This window comes from Monopterus albus, unplaced genomic scaffold (assembly GCF_001952655.1).
Source record: "Monopterus albus unplaced genomic scaffold, M_albus_1.0 scaffold30.1, whole genome shotgun sequence".
NCBI classification, from domain to species: Eukaryota; Metazoa; Chordata; class Actinopteri; order Synbranchiformes; family Synbranchidae; genus Monopterus; species Monopterus albus.
The window spans coordinates 2,136,659-2,154,969 of NW_018127910.1; the positions used below are offsets into that span (position 1 = coordinate 2,136,659).

General features: G+C 40.0%; 2 protein-coding genes across 4 annotated transcripts in view; one reads left to right on the forward strand and one right to left on the reverse strand.

Moving 5' to 3' along the window:
- Positions 1-4,156, reverse strand: part of tbl1x (transducin beta like 1 X-linked) — a 24,441-nt gene extending 20,285 nt beyond the window's left edge. Inside the window, exon 1 of one of the 2 annotated variants that reach the window (XM_020596478.1) lies at positions 4,004-4,156. The gene's annotated coding sequence lies outside the window, so the exon portion shown is untranslated. Of the gene's footprint in view, positions 1-3,392; positions 3,562-4,003 lie in introns of those variants that run through there. The other variant, XM_020596479.1, reaches the window with a different exon arrangement.
- Positions 4,157-14,708: 10,552 nt separating this feature from the next.
- The window catches only part of anos1 (anosmin 1), a 40,277-nt gene continuing 36,674 nt past the window's right edge, over positions 14,709-18,311 (forward strand). For both annotated transcript variants that reach the window (XM_020596494.1, XM_020596495.1), the window contains exon 1: positions 14,709-14,958. In XM_020596494.1, coding sequence (XP_020452150.1) covers positions 14,767-14,958 — 192 coding nt within the window. In that variant the 5' untranslated portion in view covers positions 14,709-14,766. The remainder of the gene's footprint in view (positions 14,959-18,311) is intronic.

Genomic DNA, 18,311 nt, shown 5'->3' on the forward strand with positions numbered 1-18,311 from the left:
GGAAAGAGTCAACACACACCAGCACCCAAGTTGACACAAGAATAAACAGAGCCACCCTAAATCCAAAAGGCATCCAAATAAATAACTATAGCCTTGAACTAGCCAGGACTTGTATGGGCGTTATCTGAGAGTAACCACTAGTCTGCCACTTGGCTGACTGCCCATGAACACTGCATGTTTCTTTTGGAGGCAGAGAATGGCTCACCTCCCCCCATGGCCTATCATAAATAAATACTGCTACAGAAATATTTGGACAGCCTGATACAGAGATTCACAGCACCACAAAGCTGACAAGGGCTTTCTCAGGGACTTCCTTGCCCTCCTTATGAGCAGGGGATACATTTCTGTTCTGAACACACAGTCGCACACGGTGTACCTTGGATTTGCTGTTGTCTCTTCTGTGCCTCAGTTCACCGAGTCCACAGTAGTTACATCTGAATGACTTACCAGAAATCAATTTAGAACAAAATGAGTGCTGACTACAAGCCATCAGATCAATGAATTATGATTTTTCACACAGGCCATCCAATCTTTTCCAGACCCAATACCTCATACAGCACTGAAACTAAAGACGATATGTTTCTTATCAAATGCTGTCACTGAGCAAGAGTCAGGCACACAATAATCTGTGGCCCAACAACATTATTCATTTATGGCTTCTGAGGACTCAGTGTAGCGGTAACTCTGTCTATCTACTGGAACCCAAAGTAAACATCAAACTAAAAGACGAGAAGAAAAATGTTAACTAGGATTGATTCACAGTCTATGAAGTGTTGAGAAAACTCAGCTACTGAATCTGTTAAATAGAAAACTAAATCCAGGGCTGTCGGTGAGAGGTATAGCAATAACTTCCTTTTTGCTAAATCTTATAGTTAGGGCTGGCTCAGGTGACCCTGTGCCTTCCCTTAGTTGTGCTGCTACAGGCCTCGAGTGCTGGGGGTCCATCCCATGATGCTCTGAGCTCCTCTCCCTCACTCTCTATGCATCTACATATGATACCATTATGTTTCTGATGAGCAGTCACTGGCTACATCAGTCTGCCCAGTGTTTAATTGTTTATTGAGCCTTGTTACTTTTCTTTGATTTTCACTCCAACTGGTCAAGGCAGAAGGCCGCCCACCAAGAGCTGGGGTCTGTCGAAGGTTTCTTCCATTAAAGGCAGTTTTTCCTCCCCACTGTCGCCAAAGGGTAGACCTTACTATGTAAAGTGTCCTGAGACACAACGTTTGTTGTGATTTGGTGCTATACAAATAAAACTGAACTTTAACACAATGAATATACAGAAACTTGGTTGTTTGAAGTATGTAATGACATAATAAAACTCCTATTCTTCTTTACCAGACAGCACTAAATCTGTTTCTGTAACGTCTGCAATTAGGGTTAACCGCAAGTCCTGACCTCTGGTGACAAAACAGGTAAACATGCTGGTAGGACAAGGCAATGTGACTGTAATCGGTATCAGCCATGCTAAACATAATTTCGAGTGAACAATTTGCTCACAGAATACATTTGTACAACAACATTAAATAAGAGGCTCGTTGCTTTTTACTCAAAAATTGAATTACCATACAATGAATTATCTAGGAAATGAATCTGATTCAGAAATGCTCAATAGTTAAGCTAAAATTCAAGATTAATAGTACGTATGACAAAACAGTCTTAAATAAAGTCTAACTACTAAGATTTAGCCAAACGATAAGATGCCAACTAAAGAGTGTGAAAGTGCAAAAGGTAATTGCTTGTACTCCAAAAGGGCTCAAATCTATTGCAAGCCTAGTGGTCTGTTATCAAGAGGAGTAAAGTAGACTCTCTCTTTGTTTACACAAAGAGGAGTAAACTAGCAAGCTCTGCCGAAAAAACAATCAGGACACAAAGATGTCTGTGAAGAAATATATGGGGGGTTTTAGATTCCGCACCACAGATGTAAAAATCCTGTTAGTGGACTTTGTAAAATGGAAATGCTACAATGTCACAGACAAAATAAAACAGAGCAATGTCAGTTTGACACCATAATTGCTACATATGTTGCCATCAAATTTATTTGAGCTAGTTGCATGCTTATTATTTGTTCAACCTTGATTCTCTTTCTCTCTTTAGAAAAAGTTAAAACTGCGCAAAATGTGTTTAATGAAATACGCCCATACACACTGGTTTCTTTTGTTATAAATCCAGTGAACACAACAGTTGTGATACCTCTGTGGTGATTGCATTAGTAAAGAGTAGCAGGTGTTATCCGGCTGATGAACAATAGCTTACCATTAAAACCAAAATACTGAAGTCCCAATAGCAGTCAAAATATGAAATCATTACCAACCAGTAACCTATATTTTCACCAAAGCTTCTCTCCAGTGCAAACTTATTTATTAAAATGCCTCCATCTCATTTCAATAACTAAACAACAGCGACTTGTACTGTGACCAAACAACATACAACAGGGGCAGCAGCATGACTTTGGCCTTAATTATTTGGGCCAGTATCTGAATTCAAACAGCAGCTTGTTTTAGCTGCTATTTTTATCTCAATCATGTCTTGCTTTACCAGAGATAATGAGCACTTTGATGCTCAAGAGACCATGCAATATATCTTAACTGTGTCTGTACTTCACCATTATCCCATGTACTAGAGAAAATACCCAGGGCTACTAAATGGCAGATAAGACGAATTTATGGGTCATACTAAGGAAACACTTGTATCAAGAGCTCTGTGGACATATGTGATTTAAATGTCCTCATATTTAACAGGGTTTCTTTGGCTGTATTTGAGCTTCTGTTGTGCTATAATAGGAGCCAGCTGACAGTCAGGAAAGAGCTTAACACTGTAGTTATACAGTAACACGAACTGTCCCTTGAAAACTGGTGGCAATGTCTGGTACAGTTGAATGTCTTTCCCATCCCCCACTCATGCGCTTCCTAAATCTGCATGGCAATATAAATATGTATCATTCATATGCCAGTGTGAACAAAAAGACTGAAACTGCACCGGTGCAACTTAATATGGTTGAGGTTTTCTATTGTGCTATTTAAGGACCAAGTACTGTGCCCTTCCTAATTACTGACCAAAATGAAAACAGCCTTCAATCTCTAAAACTTAATACATTTGTGAAATAGTCCACAACTCATCTACCAAGGTTTAATGTGCGTGGGAAAAAAACATGGTGTCAGAAAAGTAGATTGTCTGAATAACTTAAAATTAAAAGACAAGCTGGACTTTCAACACACGTGTGGAGTCAATGGGTAACTAAGCTAAGCCGGCAACCTCCTAATCAACGCCATAATCACCAGTTTCTGAAAGTCATTATCCTCTACGCATAAAACCCACACAGACAGGCAGTCAAAGAAGCAGCCTGAATACAGTGCAGCCTAAACGATGCCAAATGACTTTTCCTGGCTTACCTTTGATTATGAGAGTGAACTCGTGGTATGCGCCGCCACCTCTACCTCTTCCACAAGGAGAACCCCCCAACTTCAGTAAGCTAGCAACGACTTTCCTCCCATTTTGCTTATCGTCATATTTCAAGTTCCGACCACTGGTGTATGACTCACTGTCGGCCAATTCGCCGTGCTAACAAAGCGTATTCGCCCAGACACACTCACAAGTGGCGGTAAAGTTGGAATAAACCAGAGTATCTGTGGCTGTGAGGCTACAGGCTACTCTATGGAGTTTCACCGTTCACTGAGAACAGGAACGTAAAGAGACAGCAGGCGCTGATCGACAGCGGGGGAGAGACATACACAACGAACAGGAGAGAGAGAGTGAGAGAGAGAGAAGGGAGGCGGTGGGGGTGAAGGCTAGCTGACCTTAAACCTGAATATTGAAAACATGACAACACGACAGTGTATTAAATGACTAATTGATTAACTAACTGTGTAATATCTTTTACATCTCACTATCCTGAATGGCTAGAATGTCGAGTTTTATAGTGAACATGTATCCTTACCAACTATCTTTATATTTTTCATAAAGATATACCTTCCTAGATGTTTAATATAGCTTAAAAACACACCGAAAACTGAGCTGAGTGTAGCTCACATCTGACCCAAAAGACAAAATATCCGCACAACTTATACCGCAAAAATACCACAAGCTATAAAAACTGCCCCAAAGAGTATTATTCCTTTGATATTTAGATTTAGTGTAGGCAGGGATCTAAGTCTCACAAGCTACAGTCTAGCAAGTTGCGTATTTGGCCTCTGAGCCGCTACCCCACCCCCACACTCCACTATTTTTCGCCTGCCCAGTCAAACAGCGGTTGATTAATTCTCCTTTCGCCTTGCTCAGTCATTCAGATTTGGAAAGTAAATAACAAGCTGACATCATTACGGCTCTACACTGGTGTGACACATTCCATTGGTTACCGTACATGCTGCAATATATGCGCATGGACGTATTCCATGATAAGAGCCCCAGCTTCGATGGCAATGTGTTGTATGTATGCATACATATGTGTGTATGTAAATATAAGCATATAATAGTGCATCATAATGAAAACTAAATAAAAACAGAGTTTGGTGAAAATTCACCTGCAGTAGCAAAATTATCATTATGAAAACTAAAATCATGTTATGGGTTTTATGAACCAAGGAAGGAGTTAATATTCTTGAGTTAAAAATATACATGTGGTGTTATTTAAATGGCTGATTCCAGTATGTTTAGGTCCCTTTACTTCTTTTTTCATTTGGTTTTACTCTCTACTTCACTTCTGCTGTCCACATTTAAATTAAAAATGAAAACATTTCTGTTTTATCAGGCTTATGACTAGCCAAACTTTACCTGACTGTGTCTGGCTGAATTACTAATTTTGTGCTTGTGTGTGCTGATTTGGTTTTAATTTTTATTATTACTTATATATGTATATAAATCATAGGTGACCTAAGTACTGTATGTGGTACTGGTTTATTTTAAGATACAGTAGAATTACAGTGGTACCCCTTTGTACACTGTGGTGAGACTGAATTGTCAGATCAATCTGTGTAGGCTTATTGTGTATTTGGGGAGATGTGTTGTCCATTATGTCTGCCAGTTAGTCGTCACATTTACTACCTCACTATCTAGGAGTCAACACACTGAAGAGCACTTAGGATCACTTGTTTTATGGCCACATTCAAAATGCCACTAGGAGCTAAAATTCTGCACCCCTAAGGAGGTAGTACTAAATCAAGTTCTGGCTACTTGTGGGTAGAGAGGGTGTTGTTGATCAAAGAGATACAGTATGTCATCAATGGTTATTCAGGATGGAAACCTGTGGAGTTCTTTGGAGTGGTCGATTTGTTTATTTTTGTTTTATTGCTTGTAATGTAAAAGAAAATATTCATTTTTCTAACAACAATTATTTTTGGAGCAAAAGTAAGCACAAAAATGCATTAAAGCAACCTAAAGTAACCTGTTACTTCTTTTACATGTATTTATGATGAAGATTTCAGATCACAAAATGCCTAAATAATTAAATCTGTCACACAGATACGTTTTAAATAACTTAGCTGTGACATCCTTTGGATGAACCTTATAAATGGCATCCTAGCATACCCCGTCCTCCTTGTAAAATAACACATAGCAGAATAAAAAAAAAAGGTTCAGGGCATGGGAAGTTCCAGGTTACATGTCAGTAAGATTATGTAGTGGGAAAAGTAGCTAAAACAAGAAAATATAACATCAGCTATGATTGTAATCATGGCCAGACCCTACACTGTTGTAGGTGCTCACTGAGGAGGTATATGTGTCCCACACTAATTGCTATTATTAATTGCTAATTGCTACTATGAGTGGTCCTTATCAACAAGCACAAACTCAAAATCTAAATCTTTAATGTAAAACAATAATGTTTTGTAACGGGTAAGTCATTTTGTAAAACAGTTGGATATTGCAGTTTCAGCAAATATTTCTCACACCATATATAATGAATTTATTTGGGACCTTTTCAGCCATACATTAATACACATTTGGTGCTCTAGTGAGTATTTATGGCAATATGATGCACGTGGGACTGATTCAAAGATAAAAACTACAAATCAGAACATAATCACCTTAGCACGTTTAGGAATGTTATTCGAGTTGTAGCATTACGAATAAAAGACTGAAAATAAAAGTTCAGTCGATTTCTATACGCCACAGGGAAAGTCCTGCATAGCCACTTTTATAGCAATCCTTATTTGATAAAAGCAGAAAAATGTATATATTAGCTCAGTTCTCAGTTCTGAGAAATGACAATCTCAGATCCTCTTCTTGACAGTAAATTGTTACATATTGTTTCAATTAGGAAGTACAGCATTTCATTTCCAGAAAATGACATATTAAAAACTTCCTCTATTCACACATCCTGGCCCTATAGTTAAATATTACTCATCTGGATGTTAAAACACCACCCACCATCAAATAACAAGGGTAGAATGGCTTACAAGGAGCTGTCTCTGTATCTAGATAGGCTCCATTCATTTTGGCAGTGTACATTAAATTTTGAATGTTACTTTTGATCGGTTCTCTTGTTTGACTTTGTACCCCTCCTCTCCTCTGCCAGTCAAATCAATGCACATCACTCTAAACAATCAAGGTCTGCCATGCCTGGCTGTGACCAGCCAATAAGGCCAAGGCAGGTTGTCGTGTTACGGGACAAGAATACTTTTCAGTGCTGGAAAGTCAACAGTATTTTCCTTCAGAAATCAGAAAAGGGTTTTACTTGATGCCCTTTCAGTAGGCAGCATGTTTCAACAGTAATATTATGTAAGTAAAGTTATGTTGAAGCACCTTTAATAAAAGTTTGACAACTGAATACCTAAGGTAAATGTGTCTGCTACCAAGGATGTCTGAGAATTACCACTGTGCAAGTGTTAGTTACTGTCTGTCAAACATGGAGGAACTGTACTAGTAAAACAGATCAGTAATTACACCCTGAACAACACCAAAAAAAAACACAACAAATATTTGCTTAACAGCAGTACAAACTACAGACGACAAAGTGACCATCAGACCGAATCACCTAAGACAGTTTCAACAATGACAAAAGAAGAAAAATAAAGAACATTTCCTAAAACAACATTTACTTCAGGAAAACTATTTAATACCATGGTGTTTCTTTTCATTTATTTGTTCTCTGAAAGTAGGATTTGTTGTATAATTACACTTTGATTAGAAATGAAAGCATTGTTTAGGTATGTGTGTATGTACACAAAAAGCCTTCCAGACTGGTAAAATACTTCATTTTCTCAGGGTCTCAGTAGTCAAAGCTTGTAACTGAAGATTAAACCATAAAATGAGATCTTTATTTAATATCTTATTTTTACCTTTACAAATACAATATACAGCTGATCCTGCTACCTGAATTTACCAGCACTCATGAATAAGATAACCAGGAATTCTTTTACTGAATGTTTCTGTTCCCCCTCACCTCCTTGCATTTTTTAGAAAACAGCCATCCCTTGGGTTTTTTGAAGTGCTTATCCTCATCTCTGCTCTGCCACACTCTGCTGCAAAATGCCTGAGGTCACAGCCTAATGAAGCCAGAAGGACAACAACATCTGCAAATAATAAAGAGGCAGTGAAATTGTGCAGAATTGCTGTACAGCTTTATAGCTGGTACTCTTGGTGTGATACTGCATCTCCATATTTATATTGTAATTTATTTAATATTATGAACATTGAATTTTTGCCCCTGTCCTGCGGTGAGTTGGAGCTGCAACTCCCCCCACACACAGCAGTACTAATATTATGCTTGTATTAACTGTATTGAGATATTTGAACTAGGACTAATAAAAACATAGACTGTGTCCAAAAGCAGTTCTCATGTTTTTCTTTCTGTTACATCAGCCTCTTTTAAAACCACTGGAGCTGCATTTGTCAAGCAAGCCTTCTCTGACTGTGGTTTGCATGCATGCTCAAAAACTCGCCTCAAGTCCCTGTACAGATGCCTTGCGGCCCATTCTGCACATCTACTACAAAGTGTTTGGTAGGAGCGCTTCCTGCCATAGAGCTGGGGCTGACCTCCTAACAAAGAACAGGTTCAATCTGCCTCCCATCCCCCAACCCGGGAAGCCGATGAGGGTCACATGACCTTTCTAGACAGTGCTGAGAAGCAATGGTAATATGTATGGGTGGGGGAAGGGTGCTGCAAGTCACAGGACTCTTGTTGTGTTGTTATTAGACTGGGGAAGCTTGGGGGAAGCTCAGTCTGTAGCAGGGCAATGTCTGCTCCTCATTGTACCCTGGTGTCCACTGACATATTGGATTTGGTTCCCTAAGACGTGGTACTTTATTTACACTGTAACGAGAACAGGACCATGGGACTTAACGCGTCAGAGCCTGTCAGGAATAAAAGGCTTCACTATTTGTGAAGACACATTGTGTGTGCAGGCACATACAGCTTGTGGAGAGAAAAGGCAAATGCTGTGTCCTTACTGTACATAACACTTCCCTCTTTTTTCTTGCTCCCCCCTTCCCCTCTGCAGCCATCTACACCAGGAGGCTTTCTGTGGTACACTGTTATGTCATACTCTACAGACCTATTTTCTAGACAAAGCAAGGCAGAGTACAAGACAAAACCCGTCTATTTTCAGATGCAAATGCTTTGGTTTCACATTAGCAAAGAAGAGTAGATTCAGCAGTTGACAGGTGGAGTGAAAGTGGAGCTGCAATGCTGCTGCAAACATGCTGTTTTTACTGTATATCACATGTTGTGATCTTTGTGTCAAGATTACCGTAGTGTTACTCTAACATTCCTTCCGCTGCATAATCAAATTCCTTCGACAGAAGAGGGGGAAGGAGAAAAGGCGGGAAACACAGACAGATGTCAGAGATTCAAGGGTCGAGGACAGAGGTCAAAGGTTAGTGACCTGGGCACCCAGCAGACTTGCCTTCCCTTTCTTCCCCCTCCAGCACAATAGGAATCAATGATTTTACAATACTTTACTCTTAACAGTCACAGTTTTTACCCTTAAAAATTTTTGTAGAACAGTAAAGGAACATTTTAGGGAATATGTTTATCTGCTTCTTGTTGAAAGTTTCATGTCTGTACTCTGAAAATGTACCTGCAGTCAGCGGCTAGTTACAAACGGGCAGCAGACTGAGTGCGGTACAACGCAACTCCTTGCTGTGTTTTAATGCAGGGCGTTACTTTGTTTGGGGGAGATGAATAGTTGCAGAAGGAGTGTTGTAGGCCTGTACGATGCAGCCACGCTGTGACGAGTCAATGTAAATGGCTTCAGTCACGTTTTCAGCCTATGTGTTTCCGATGTGTTTCAGTTAGCCATGCTGGTAAGGTAACCTAATCTACCTTAACACCAATTTCTACCACAAGTCTGTCGACATTAATAGATAAAAAAAACAACATCAGCATCCAGTATCCTAACTAATGAAAACACATGACATGTCATATTGGTGCATTAACTGTGGCCCATTGAGTGTTCATGGTAACATGGTAAACAAAAAGGGTCTTTTTCCCTGTGTGTCCATGTTCTGACTGTCCCCGTGATTAGTCTGTGCAGCACCTTTGCCAGATGATGTCAATGTCTTTGTTCGATGTGACAGTGTATGAATCCGTTTTATTAAACGGCACGGTGTTAGAATTGTGTAATAAACCATTTATACATAAATCATTGTATCTGAAATAATTTCAATGCTGAAAACAAATGATGTTATTTACCTGAGACATTATGATTTAACTCTCAGAAATTAGCACTGGACTCATTCACAATAGGTGTGTAGAAACCTGGCTAGTGAGCCTTGCCTAAAATATAGGGCAGGGTTAGGTTTCAGTTTACAACCTGGGGGTATTTTTAAACATTCCTACTTTATGAATCATAGCTCGAAAAATCTCACAGGAACTATGATCTCACAGTAACACTGTATTGTTGGCTCAGAGGCTGGGGGATGGGCACATCTGCTGTGCAGTAGATCACTGGTTTTTGCTTGGTCATAGCTAAATAATGCTGTGTAATGGGCCTTCACTCAGCCACACAGAGCAGTGTGACATGTCAATTTACATAAGTTCAGTTTGTCAGTTCAGTAAATTTGTTCCTCAGTTACAGTTTCAGAAGATAACATTTGAACATGGCTGCCGTATTCTTGTTGTTCCTTTTGGAAATAAGTGAAAATGACAAAGAGAAGCACAGAGATTTACATGTGGGTGAGAACGACAGGATTGTGTAACAGAGAGGAAAGAACAAACTGTTTTATCACACTTTCCAATAAAAGACATTCATATGGTGATGTCATGATGTGTAAAATCAAATCATTCGGAGAGCATTACCATCTGTTAACATTTCCCAAGCAAATGAGGTTATAAAACATTGATAAATCCTGCAAGAATTGTGGGTATTTGTCTGTGTGTGAAAACATTTGAATGTGTTTATTTGTGTGGATGCATGCGCGTGCCAAACAGAGAAAGAGAGATTATACTGAATTTCAAAATGTGTTTTATTTTCCATCTATCTGATAATTGTTTGACACAGACCAGAGAACAAAATCCTCCTGATAAATTCCCCATTGTTGGGTATTAATGCTGGATCATCTCCTGGAAAAATATTGTGAGAAAATGAGAGTGTGAAAGAGGGAGAGGTGTCAAAGCCTCTTGCCTGGGCCTGAGAGTTGTCTGTGCACACATTGCCATCTAGTGGTACTGCAACAGCACAGTCTCCTATTTATAAACACTGATCCTCTTTATTTGGATAAAATGTTATCTGGCCTCAAGCTGCGACTACAGGGTTGAAATCAGTGCTGTTTCATATCTCTCTCTCTTTCAACTGCTCTTTGCCTATTACATCTAATCTAGACATAAACACCACCCCACCATTTAAAAAGGTGCATTTATTATCATCCAGCCTGCAAACAACCACTGAGGGATACTCAGCTGTCAGTCAACCATCGCTGTCTAAACTAAAACCGACATGTAACTTTATCTTTGTGTGGGTGGTTTATATGGGAAAAACAGCTCGCACTCCGCTATCATGCCCCATCATTGCACAACGCTGCATTGTTTTAGAACGTGGCGAAAGAGGGAAAATATCTCAGGCAAGCATCTATTTAGAAGTCCTCCATGGTAAGTTTTTCCAACCTCATATGCAGGACAAATATTTTCACTGGGAATGTTAGAAACTCTTGTAACCACAGCAGTGAAATAAGCTTGAAATTATGAATAGACCAAAGCGTTTCTGTTTAACTGAAGGATTTGTATCAGTGACACAGCTATTTAGAGCGAAAAACACGAAGGGTGGTATTCTGAAATGATATCAGTGCACAGGCAAGACTCAAAATAAAAAAGCAACATCACATTATTGACCAAATTAGAGACAATGTAGAGATTGGCACAGCTAAATTGAAATTATAAAGCATACAGCAGGCTAAATAAATATTAGCCCCTCTCTTTTAGGCAAGAGACGAAAGAGACAAACAAACAAACAAATAAATAAATAAATACCTGCAAATGGAATGGAATAATTTACACGTTTGCAATGCAAATCAACTTGCTCCGGTTAAATCTCAAATAAAATGACAGGAGCATGAACAACATGGACTGGGTTTAATATATTCCCTTCGTTCAGGCCTGATTATGCAGTTGTGTCTTGCCATAACACTTATATTTTTGACTTACCCAGTAAAAAGATCAAAGATGATCAATAAACAATAATAATGATCAAATTGACTATTTTTTTCTGGGCCTTTCATTACTAGTCACATGATGAAAGGTGATTAATCAACTGCTGCATTAGTACTGACTTGTTTTGTAGCAGGTGTTAAATAAAGGCAACACCATCACAAACATTTATATGCTCATTTATTTTGTGACCCCTTTTTGAACACACTGATTACTTACACGAATAAAACAAATCTTCAAATGATGGAGGAAGAGTCATTTATTTCATAAATACACCGACAAAACATTAAATCCAAGCTAACGTCTACATAATCACTGCACTTTTGGTCCATAATACTAAAGTTATTCATGTTGGAATACTGCTTTCATCCTTCACAACCAATCCCATCCTTTGTTTGCTAATGTTCACAACAAAAGCTGGTTGTCTCTTCTGATCCCGGTGGCCTCTCATGAAAAGTGTGAACTGTGAGTCCACCTGCACCTATAAGCATCAAAGATGCTCGTGTGTTTGATCGCCACACACCTTCTTTCTCAGGAGTATGCAGGCTGAAAACTGACACTGGAGTGTTTTCCTTTGAGATGCCTTTTGTCAGATCACGTGACAAAAACCCACCTCTCTACAGTTCTGGGAACGTAGCCAATCCCTCGCCACACATATCCAATCATCTGTCAGAAGACGCTGCAGTGTAACCAAGGGTGCTCTTGAGCTAAAAATAACATATTCTATGAATTTTTGGTTAGTGCTGAGCCTGGAGATACTGATTCTCTCTTTAAGTTTGATAATGTGGGAGAGGGGACACAATGAACTTCACAGATCACAGAAATGTTTCATTAAAGGCAGTGGTGGGTGATGGGATAAGTGTAACAGTGGTGACTGAAGATTAAAAATTAAAATGGCAGCAATGGACAACTTTTAGCACTATCCTCTAAACCAGTTACAAGTTATGAAGACTGGATGCACCTTGAAAGAAAAAAAACAAATCCACAACATTGAATGTTTTGCTCTATAATTGTTTTATTTGCTCATGAGCCAGTTGGCAAACATATGTTGCTACTGGAGACGCATTGTAAATACAGGTGTAATTTATTGCTGTGATGTGAGTTAGAAATGAAATCCAGTCATACAAATATGCTGTCTTTACAGTCTGAGTTCACAATTGGCAGAGGCTTTCCCCAGTTATTCAAAGTATGGCGTCGGAGGGAAACATGTCCCGCAGGCTGCAGGAGACATCAGGACCGCACACAGACAGTGTACTTCCTTCACAATGCACTATAAACCCACGCCTCACCACACATGGCTGTAACAAGCCAACAAATTAAGCTATTATGCTGTATTTAAGGTACACAAACATCAGTCTTTAAATATTTAAGCATAGCAAGGGATCTTTCATCCCGAGTTACATTGTTTGTCTGAGACCACCAGGGAAACGAATGCACATCCATCCTACCATTAGGGAGCTGTGAAATGATTTGTATGATGCATAGCCATACTTTCACACACACAAAAAGCACAAGAGGCTAGTGCTCTCATAACTGTGGTTTGCTTTCACTCAACAGAATGTTGAGGTTTTTATGAATGACACAGGACTTTGTGCCTGATAGGAATTTTGAGGTTGATTTCATGTTCCCCATCACTGGTGGAGACAATGTCTGTTGTTCAGGATGTGCTAACATGGGCATGTTACAGTGGTGAGGCACTGGTCAAAATATTTGGCATTTGATGCATAATTGGCCTGAAGCAGTGACTTAAGCCAAATCTAATAACGGTGTTTAGGTGTATGTTCATTCCCACACCGCATACAGTTTGAGAACAGCACCTATAAAACTTCATTATGCTGCTGTAATGGGGTTCAGGGAAGTACTACAGTATACAAGCTGGCAAAAACAGGGGCGTCTTGTAAACCCCAATAAACAACAAGGGTTTCCAAGTTTTCCTACATGTCATACTTTCCTTGTACCTGAGGCCATGGACTGATACCAGAGGCTGAGAGTCCACCTTGAGGAATTTAGATGATCTTAGTAGTTTTCCATGTAGAATTGTTTTTACAAGCTACTGTGAAATTTGAACATGGGAGCTAAAAAAAAGGGGGCTTCCCTGTGATGCTGGCAAGCTTCACCATGGCCATAGGTGAGAGTGTGATACACAGAACCTGTCTGCTTTACATTTTTGATGAGTTGTGTCATTAGTAGGTGGCAGGTCTAACCCTTCTGCACAAAATACAATAAACAGGTGTTTATGTGGCTGCACTTTGCACATTGTATTTAGGTATGAGGTTAGCACACTAATTGGAGCATACGTGAAAATAAGGGAGGAATACAACAAATAAATCCATAAATAAATTTTAAAAAGCACAGAATATACATTTTTACTGCTCATTTAAATCATTTTATACATTGTACATATAGTCCTATGTAAAAGAGTAAGTCAGTTACCATTAAGTAACATTTCCAACAGTCTTTCACACAGGTTTTACTCGTCCTGAGGAGTGCTACTGAACTGAGAAAACAGCTGCATGATGTCCTCTCCAGCTCTGGAGGGAGTTCCCCAAAGACTGAACTCATAACCTTGATAATGTCATCGGGGTTATCTCAGAAAGCCTGTGTTACAAACTGGCAGAGAGGAGTTTGAAGGATGTGGGCACAGGGGGATTTATAAAAGACAATCTCGGGTTGTATTATGGGAAATGTAGGAGCCGATCCAGTTTTGTGGTGGAAATGTAATATAAACTACGTCTGAGAATAGAGACTGGATGAAGTAAAGCTGTGCACTTTGCCTAGCAAATTGTGCACTACTGCACTACAAAATGCTGTTTGTGTATGTAATTATAGTAAACATAACGTTCGTTGTGCGTTTCTATGTTGTATTTAAATCCATATATACTCATCTCATTACAAGTTCTGATTATATTAAAGCTATGATTAAAAACCACAAGTTTCATTCACGCACGCTTGTCTCCCTCCGTGCGCACAGGTCAACGCGCTCACGCCTTTAGTGAGCAGGGCTATGAGCATTTACCTGCTTTAACGCTCTTCGTGTCTGTCAGTCAACGTGGGATCCTCCAATCACAGGCTACGTGAGGCCGTGACTCCTCCCCAACGAATAATTGAAGTTTCTTTAGTTTCTCCGGTGGAGCCTGCGCGCAGTGTTGTCCGGTCCGTGGAGAGATTAAATACACAACCGTGGAACCATGTTTTCTAGGAGCCTGAACGTATGTGTGACACTGTGTTTATGGATTACAGCGTTAACGAGCCCGGAAAGTGTGTCCGCGAGGAAACAGGACGACTCTTTCTTCACTGCCAGTATTTACCGAGCAAGATGCGCCTCGAGATGCCTCAGTCTGCACATCACTCGCATCTCTGCTTTTTTCAAGCACTCCCAGGTACGAGCATGTGGTCGCGGTCACCCAAACTCCTGGTGCTGTGTTAAAAATCAGAAACAGACCCGGGGTTGTAGCACTACATTCATGAAAATGTGCGAGCCATCCCAAGTCAGACCTGTTTCTCCTGATCCCGTTGTGAGCAGAGGAGAGCAGCTTACCAGTGGTGCTGGAATACTTTCTTAGTTTTGTTTTCTGTCAGGAATGCTCTCTGACAAAGAAGTGAGACCTTTCTAAATGGATAGTGTCACAGAAATATAAACACTAACGCTATATAAGCATCTATAGGAAGCGTTCAGCTGCCACATACAGTATAGACTATAGGTACATCACTGGTCACCTACTGTATGTGGGTTGAGTTGACGCTTGAAAATGGGCTATATCTAATTAACACTGCAGTGTTTTAAGCTAAGAGATGCTGGATGCCTGGTTTCCATTCACTACTTGCTAATTACTGGCAAATAGGATAAATGTTCTGTTCTGCACAAATGTGATGGACTCCTGTCATGACTCTATGCATGTAACTAGTTGCTGTTGTTTCACACTTATTAAGATATTTTTGCTCCTGTCCTATGAGACAACCCGCTGCCTTAGATATCCATAGTGAGAATTTTACACTAGTATCCCCCACCAAGCATGTTGTGATGCAGACCTTGTTTGAAGCTATGCCTCCTTGGATGATTTGGTGTCAGAAGTTGTTTTTCACCCTCCGCTGGACACACTGTTCTCTCCCAGGACTCTGGAGAAAAGGAATGGTCCCTGATCCTTCTCCTCTCTGCTTCCTTTCACCAGGCATACTATCTGGTGGCTGCTTTTATGCTCACTTCATTTGCATTTACAAGGCTTGTCTTTTTCAAGGTGCATTAACGAATTCCTAAATGTCAGGAAACATTGTGGCGCAAAGTACATTTGTAATTATGTTTGATGAATCAAATGCATTGCAATCAAGTGCATTGCTTGTTTCTTTGTCACCAGTTACCCTTACTTTGAAAACAATTATTGATCTCCATCTAGTGCAGTGGTTTGCAGTGCAGCTCCTCTCTGGGACAGAGACCCGCTGCATTTAATTCTCACAATTTTATTATTAAGGGATAAAATATAACTGGAGTGAAGTATGAATGCAGTTAATTGCAATTAACATCCCAGCAGGACAGAAAACTAGTAAAGCTGTGCGTCCTAAGAAGACGAATTAAAAACTGTGTTTCTTAAAGCGCAGCTTGGCAAGTGGCGATAGGGATTGGTTCTGAGAGGATTCCAAGAGTATATTGCTACCTTCTGGGCTGCCAAGATGTAGAATTAAATTAGTCACCAGCTAAGTGAGAAGTTAAATAACTGATGGAAGTCTCACTTTTAATGAAGAGCTAATAGTCGATATAATTGACTGCAGAGCCTCTGAGTCTGAGGCAGCCTTATTCACTGAGGGGAAATGAGAGGGAGGTATTTGTCGAAACTGAGGGGTATTTTTGTGGTTAGTGATAAGCAGGGTTGCTTGAGCAAGCATGCGTGTCTAAGAATAGAAGGCATTTGTTGATAATCTGCAAGGACTGTCTTATGCATTGTGTTCTCTATAGTCCTTTCATGTGAAAATTGGGGGGAGGAGGGGTCATGTCAGCTGCAAGAGCATATGGCTCTCCTCCCCACCGCCCTCTACCCCCTGGCCATGCCAGTAATTGCCGGCATCACACCTCACAGGCATGAGGATACACATTGAGCTACCAGGGGACCCCTTCCTGCTAAAAGCTGGGGCCAAATATGCTAAATGTGATCAACTCTAACGCCACCATGCTGGAGAATGCTCAGTCAGCACAACCTACAGGTGGATATGCTTCCTCTGCCAGATCTTATTACAGCAACAAGGTGACAGGCAGCTCACACCTCCACTCCATTGATTGAGATGACAAACCGCTTAATTCAGCTCGTACATCCTTCACGGGCCATTTAATACTCAACAGGAAGACCAAGACATATAACACATTCCATTTTAATGGAGATGAAATGTCTGGGCTGAATGTCAATGCAGTGGCTTTTGCCTACTGTTTCTTAATATTTTACTGTGTCAGTGTCTTGTAATCTCTATGGTCCGCTGCTTATTTTGGCTATGGTACAAGAGACAAATTGTCATTTTAACAACTTTTACAGCTGGAATGTAAAACTCTGTTTTTCAAATGAACTTTAATTAGACCATTCTGTGTACTGGAATGATACTTAGAGAATTCAGCTCTTGTACTGAACACCCATACTTCTTTCCATTTTTGTGTGTGTCTGAGTCAGAGGACCAGTCAGAAACTTTGTTGTAATTGTCACAATCATGAATTAGCATGAAATGGAAATAATTCAATTCCATTAAATAATAATAAGAGATGTAGAGTTAGGAAATCCACTGGGTTAGTTGTCAGATTTATGCCAGTTGTAAATTTATTGATGTAACAGGATTTCCATATGTTGATTTATTGACATTTTACTCCACTGCTGGGGAACTTGTCACCCCAGAACAATAGATATAGGGTAATGCCCAACCATAAATATAAGTCTCGTATACTCTAAATATTAAGAGCGAGCTGGGAGCCCTGTGCAGTAATGTATTCTGAAAGCATTGGCCTTGTAGTGGATTATTTATGTGTGGACCTGTGAAGCCAAAAACAAGGTGTGGCCACGAAGCCTTGTTATTACATTCAAAGCAATAAAAAGCCAACATTTTAAATTCAGCCATTCATTTCTGATGTGCTGTGCTGTGCAGTAAAGTCTAAGCATCTTGCCGGAGAGATTTGTGTTTCAGGAGAAGGGAAGGAAAAACACTGGAAAGTAGTTTTTCCGTGTCCCCTTGTTTTCGCCTTTGATATTAAATAACATGCGGTGGAATCGAACCTCAGCCAGTGCTCGTCTCATGTGTGGAGTTTTTCATTAGTGAAGACAGCGGATGAATAGGGGTCTATGTAGCTTGGCGTCCCTTCTCTGTAAATGCTTTTAAACCATGACAGTCCGGTCTGTAAATCTCAATCCCAAGTGATGCCTGAGTTACCTCATCTGACAAATAGCCTTCATTCCTAAGTGGAGACAATCTTACACCGGTGTTGTTTGAGATTTCCGAAGAAACCCTCTTCTGTTAATATTGGATGTCACTGAACACATTGGCTCACTTTCAGAACTCCTGTCAAATAATTCATACAAAGTGAATAATTGATGAGGAGGATGACCACAGCCCTCACACCCGCTCAGGTCAAAACCTCAAATCTTGAGGCCCTTTATTTTAGTGCCGCATGTGCCCTTTAGAAGAAGTTATTTTGGTGTTGCCTGAGGAACTTTGAGTTGTCAAAGGAAACACAGAGACACCAGTCTGTCCTTTGAAGTCCTGCCTC